Here is a 6879-nt window from a genome sequence, read left to right as displayed (position 1 = left end):
TTTTTTTTTTTTTTTTTTTTTTTTGTTCTTACTGGTGGTAGATTTCATCATGAGGAAGTCAATATTCAGTTCATCTCAAAAGGCATTGGCTTCAGTGAAGTAATGAAATGATAATGAATTGACAAGTTTCGTTACCTATTAGGAAGATATCAAACAGAAAATACAACACAAATGAAGGGAGAAGGAAAGATCAGATATTTTTGTTGAACTGGCAGCTGATGCACGGTTGCTGCTGCAAATAGCTTTTGAAGTGCTCACATAATGAAGGGTGTGACTGGCACTCTGTCAGATACAATGATGATGGTTCCAGTTGATCTGCTCAATGGAACAATCTGCTCATGAAATTAATGTACAAGTGGATGAGCACTCCACAAACACATGTACTCTTAACATTGTTTTCAGAGACATTCAGTATGACACAGAATGTGACATGGCTGGCCTTTTGAAATACAAATACCACACATTTTTTTCCAGTTGAATGGACTGGAGCAATGTGAAATAAAGTGTCTTGCTCAAGGGCACAATGCATTGCAGGGAATTGAACTCATGACCCTGTAATCATGATCTGAATACCTTAACCACTAAGCTATGTATCTTCACTATTTTGGCTATATTGTTGACTCGTATATAAAAAGCAGTGCAATAACTCATGGAAAAAAGACATTAAATGATGAAGATGATGATTTGTGTGTGTGTGTGTGTGTGTCTGCACGCGTGTTTTCATTGAAGATGGTGATGAACACCAAAGTTCCACTTCAAAGGCTTGATAATTGTTGAGAGATTTTCCTCTCCACATGAAACCAATGGTAACCTTGTTAACCCACAAATAAAGAATATTTATCCACCAATACAGTGTTGAACACTCATTCTCACTGTTCAATCATCATCATCATTTAATATCCATTGTCCATGCTGCCTAGTAAGCTGAGGAGCTGCACCATACAATAATTACCCATGGTGGTAAAGTATGCTTACAAAGTTACCTTTCAGGTGACAGACAACACTCTAGTACTATTATATAATTAATATTAATGAAAATTCCAATCATAACTCAAAGTAAGTTTTCTTTGTATACCCATTTGAATTTTTCTGCTTTCAAAATGCTTGTTTTTATATCTATTACAGGTCTAAACATTCAGTTTGATGAACTACTGATCTTTCAGTTTAACTATGGCATTGACATTGTCCAAACTCTGCTTGTCCTTCTAGATAATCAACAGGTTGAACACAAATTTTTAATTTTGTCAACATCTTTAACATTTGTATTTCTATAATTTTTTCAAATTGTGTATTCCATAATGAGCTAACTTGTTTCTGAACCATTACATTATTATGATTATACAAATAAATGTATCATATAATTGCCATTACGTATTATTTTCATGATGCAACCCATTGGTTGTTGTTTTTTAGTTTATAAATTATTATAGAATGCTATGTATTTTAGCATTCTATGTAAAGTTATGCACAATTCCAATTATTTAAGCTAGTTGCAAATTATCTAATTTAATCTAAGGTTATGATGAAAACAATGATAATGATGAAGAAAACAACATTTTTAATGTACACATATCAATTGATATGAGTACAGTAAAAATTATGAGGGATATTCAATCCCACATAATATGAAGAATATACAAGATGTCCATAAATTATCTTTACAACTTCCACAATTTATTGAATCTATTTATCACATGCAACCAATGGAGCTCACATAAACATGTTCTCATATTTCTAATAAAGCAGAATTTATTTGTCTCTGTTTTCCGATAAACTCTGCTGAGTAATTCTTATTTTTAATTTTTTTCTGAATCTTTCAAATTGTAAAGGTAATTTATGGATACTCTGTATCATATCAGGTTCAGAAAATAATACTCTGATTCAGTCAACTCTGGATTTAGAAAAAGGAAGGTCCAAGGCTATTTCATTTTTGAGTCTTTTCCCCAAAAAGCTTAAGACAGTATAAAAAATATTGAACACCTTGACCAAAGAGCACCTAGATTCTGAAGTCCTAAATTTCAACCCACCAAACTTATAGGTAAATCCTTCACTAGATACAGTGTCAAAATTCCACTCATCTGTGATTTCCTAATGGCAAATAACAGTGAATTCCATATTTAGATTACAAAATTTCAATTCATATTTTTCTATGATAGTTACAAAAGTGAACTTACCACAAACTGGATCACTTTAAAGATGATTGAACCAATACAAAACTTTACAGACTATATATTGACATATTCCTTTATTTTTCAGGTTAACTTTTTACTCCAAAATGCATCTAACCCTGAAGAAGTGGTGTGTTCAGAAAATGGATTATTAAAGTCATGGACCATGTCTCCTGATATACCAGTTGAAAGTCTGGAGGCTATTTTTTGTAAATCAAACTTAACACGTCTGGTTTTGAAATTGTCTTCTGTTACAGAAGTCTATATGATGGTAATTTTCTTCAGTCTTTATATTTACGAATTATATATGAAATATACAGATGAGTTCCTACTGCCCAATAACATGGTTCATTATGAAGTATGTAAACTGATCGTATATACTTCTTATGCTTTAATGCCAATGTGTTTGACATTCTCATCATCGATATTATTCACTCAAAATTCTGTGAGCAACTGTCCTGGAACTTCATGACTACTGGTGTTCCAAATCTCTGTGACTATAGTTACCCTATCACAAGCTACAGTGAAGCCAATCATTGCATTACTTGTTATAGTTTGGGTTAATTCTTCCAGTTTTAACAATATCCTGATGATTAAAATGTCCCTTTTGCAAGAAACCTCTTATAATCATGTATTAAAATAGACATGACCTCAGTGAAATCTTGTTCAACCTGCAATATGTGAACTAAACCAGTTAATTGTCTTTTACAACACAAAAAATGTTGATATAGTAGTAAGTTTTCTCTCATAATTTTGAAATTGAAACATTTAACTGACAGATGACACACCTACTGTCAAAGGATTGTAGTCCAGATGCCATCCAGATCTTATCCTTAGAACTGTGCAGAGATTCTTGAGTGGCAAACATGCTACAAATAGATGTGATTTGAGATGGAAAAATTAGTGCTACATACTATTAACTAACAAGCATTTGGTTAATTTGCAGTGCTATGGTGCTTAAGTATATCCTTCCTAAATATATATTCATTCTCAATGTTAATGATGTTCACCCTTAACAGTCATTTCTATCCACATACATTAAAAGGGAGCCTGTAGTTGATTGCTTGACCAGATAGAAATAACAGCCAAATCTTCCTCATATCATTACCCTTTGTGTAAAAAAAAATTACGTTACGTGGGTGTGGCCTATATGTATTATGTTTGAATAAAAGACTTGATGTCCATGGTTAGAATGCCTTTTTACACTGGTCTGCTTAGTCAGACTGACAACAAAATCAATAATCATTATCAACTGTTATGTTGTTACTAGAGTGCTAAACATTATGTGACAAGTAACTTTGAAAGAATACTTTTACCACCATGAGTGAAGTTAGGAAATATGGTATATATATAATAACTAAAATTTGACATCAGGGTAATCAGGGTAGTGAGCAGGCAGAAACATTTGTATCGGAACAATTGTCGTGATTAACAATAAATTCTCATATATTCTATCTTCCACCTTTCAATTACCATATATATGTATATATATACATATATTATATGTGCATGATATATATATATATATATATATATATATATATATATATATATATATATATATATATACACATACATATATATATGCATGTATGCATACATACAAACATACATACATACATACACACATACATACATACATACATACATACATACATACATATTCTAAAGTTCAACAGAAATACCATTTTTGTTATCCAAATTCCAACAACGCACCTTTCTTTCATTTTTTAGAAATAAGCATACACACTTAGCATAGCTATTTTTTATTAGTTGCAAATTAATCGATTATTAATATTGATAATTCGCTAACATTAAACTCCAGATTAGCATCATTAGCAAAATAATTGCCCATAGAAATTTATTCAAACAGGATTTAATGCTTATATTTTACAGTTTGACAATATTATGCAATCAAGTACACCAGTTTCATTGGATTGGAATGATTTTGGTTCAGATTTGAAAGAATTTTTAAAATCTGCATCAGATTTCATGGAAGCAAGTAAAAACATGATGAAGTCAGGTCCTCATTTTTATGTAAAGAAGTTAATGACTATGTTGTATGAGGAAATGGATAAATTAAATGGTGGAAACCATCAAGCAGAAACGTAAGCCAATGTCTATTTTAACCCTTTTGTTATGATATTTCTACTAAAATTCACTTTCTTTTCTCAGTTAATTTTTAAAATAATGAACTGTTTAGTAACATAGCAATCATTATTAAGCTATGTTCAGATCATAATTTAACATAAAATTTTGATAGAATGTTTTAATTTAGAGATCATTTTAAATCAGGAAATTTGTATTATAGAACCAGGGACCATCTTGAATGGACTGACATCAAAAGGAATTTTATCTCTCATTCACTAACAATGCCTTTAACTCTAGCAAGTTTCAAGTATCTGTCATATTTTCAGCTCGTGTTCTCATTTTTTTAATACCACTATTTATCATCTACACCAGTCTGTTCTTTATTTAACAGCTCTAATGTTCATTGCTAGCATTAGCAATCCTCTTTAGGTGTTCTGTAAAAAGTTAGTTGAAATAGTAAATAATTCTCTGATACTCACTCTCAGACCAGAGTGACCAGACTTCTAAGACAGCCTTTGACAGTGGATCTAAGCAATGGTTCTCATCTGGAATGGACGTAATGAATAGGATGTAGAACAGTTTATTCTGTCAAGCTGACCTCTACCTGTAGTGATTGTCTTACTCAGCTACAAGGCTTTCTTTAACTTAAATGAAATATAATATTCAGAATAAGTGAAACATAGTGGTGTGTCAGAAGTAATAGAACACTAGACTAAAAACCTTTATATATTTTCTTATGTATTTTAGTTATATCTGAGTTCTAGACATAAATAATGGTGTAGAAATGAAGGAATTGTTAAGATTTGAACACTTGCTTATCATTTGAACTATGTATCTTTGCATTTGGATGCCCTTCCTACCTCACATCATACAACCTTGAAATAAAAAGTGAAATACACTGTTAGGAAAACTGAGGAAACAAAATTGTTTGTGGACAACAGTGTAATTTGAACTTGTGACTCATATTGTTGATAGTCTAAGCCAGAGGTTCTCAACCACTTTTTACCTATAGACCCTTTTGATTATTATTTTATTCTGGTGGACCCCCATAGCCATTCGATGCTTAAAACCTAGTTTTATAGAAACTTCTTTCAAAATTTTGTCTTTTTCACACATTAAATTGTGTAAGTTGAACTATGTAAAATTTCAGAAAAAGAAACCTAGCTGTTTTTTTTTTTTTGCAATACATATCAATATATACATCTAAAACAAAATCTTTTCAGGGGTTTTTGAAATATTTTTGTGGATCCCCAATTCACTATTTTCTTTTATAGACCCCAAAAACTTCATATGAACCCTTAGGGATCATATGGACCCCATTTGAGAACCACTGGTCTAAGACTTATATCTCATGCATTTGGAAATATAATTTTTCAGTATGGGCCTCTTGTATTTTCATTATAATATAAAATGAGAAGTGTAAATTATATTTATTATTACAATCTTCCTAGGATTATTGATGCTGCAACAAAGGCTGCTTTATACACACTGAACAGTACTCTTGTTTCATCCAGTGTGAAAGAACAGTTGAAACTAAATCTGATTATTTTTGACATTTATTTGGATGTTGTTCTAGAATCTGCTAAGGAAAAAGGTATTATGTTTAATTTATTCTCCATTTCCTCCTCCTCCCCTCCTCCTCCTCCTCCTCCCAATTATTCTCTAACTAGTCATGTCCCTTGCTCTTTCCATTTGAACCAGAATATATTTCGTTTGAATGACCCAACTTGTACTTCTATTTCACTTAAGTGGAGTGGTTTAGAAGGTTGTGGGGTTACAGCAGCCAAAATGTTGTAACTATAACAATCAAAATGAAGACAAACATTTGAATCTTTAGCCTTTACTTTGTTTCAGTCATTTGACTGTGGCCATGCTGGAGCAGCACCTTTAGTCGAGCAAATCGACCCCAGGACTTATTCTCTGTAAGCCTAGTACTTATTCTATCGGTCTCTTTTTGCCGACTGAACCGCTAAGTTACAGGGACATAAACACACCAGCATCGGTTGTCAAGTGATGGTGGGGGGACAAACACAGACACACAAACACACATACATATATATATATATATACATATATATATATATATATACATATATACGACGGGCTTCTTTCAGTTTCTCTCTACCAAGTCTACTCACAAGGCTTTGGTCGGCCTGAGGCTATAGTAGAAAACACTTGCCCAAGGTGCCATGCAGTGGGACTGAACCCGGAACCATATGGTTGATAAACAAGCTACTTACCACACAGCCACTCTGTCAACAAATAAACATTGTAGCTCACATCCAAAAGAAGTTAGCTCAATTCATTGGCAAGCCTTCACTCATAATATGCAACAAACACTACCTAATATGCTATGTCTTCTCTCTTTATATCTTCTACCACAGTAGTTATGGTTCTTTGGTCTTCTGAATCTCCAAAGCCCCTGCTAAACTTGATTTTTCAGCTTCTTCTGTCAGTATCCCAACTATCTTACAAAATCCATTACTAAATACCTGATTCTTTACTCGCAGAACAAAGCACACATGCACACACATACACACACACATACACACATGCACATACACACACATATACACACATACACATACACACACATATACACACATGCACATACACACAC

General features: G+C 32.5%; 1 protein-coding gene across 1 annotated transcript in view; it reads left to right on the top strand.

The window, feature by feature from the left end:
* LOC106873158 (uncharacterized) overlaps positions 1–6879 on the top strand; it is a 121184-nt gene that overhangs the window by 74523 nt on the left and 39782 nt on the right. The window contains exons 16-19 of the mRNA XM_052966834.1: positions 1126–1220; positions 2257–2439; positions 4065–4276; positions 5711–5853. Coding sequence (XP_052822794.1) covers positions 1126–1220; positions 2257–2439; positions 4065–4276; positions 5711–5853 — 633 coding nt within the window. The remainder of the gene's footprint in view (positions 1–1125; positions 1221–2256; positions 2440–4064; positions 4277–5710; positions 5854–6879) is intronic.

Source organism: Octopus bimaculoides, chromosome 1 (genome assembly GCF_001194135.2).
Source record: "Octopus bimaculoides isolate UCB-OBI-ISO-001 chromosome 1, ASM119413v2, whole genome shotgun sequence".
Taxonomy (NCBI): domain Eukaryota; kingdom Metazoa; phylum Mollusca; class Cephalopoda; order Octopoda; family Octopodidae; genus Octopus; species Octopus bimaculoides.
This window is presented reverse-complemented; position numbering and strand designations above follow the sequence as displayed.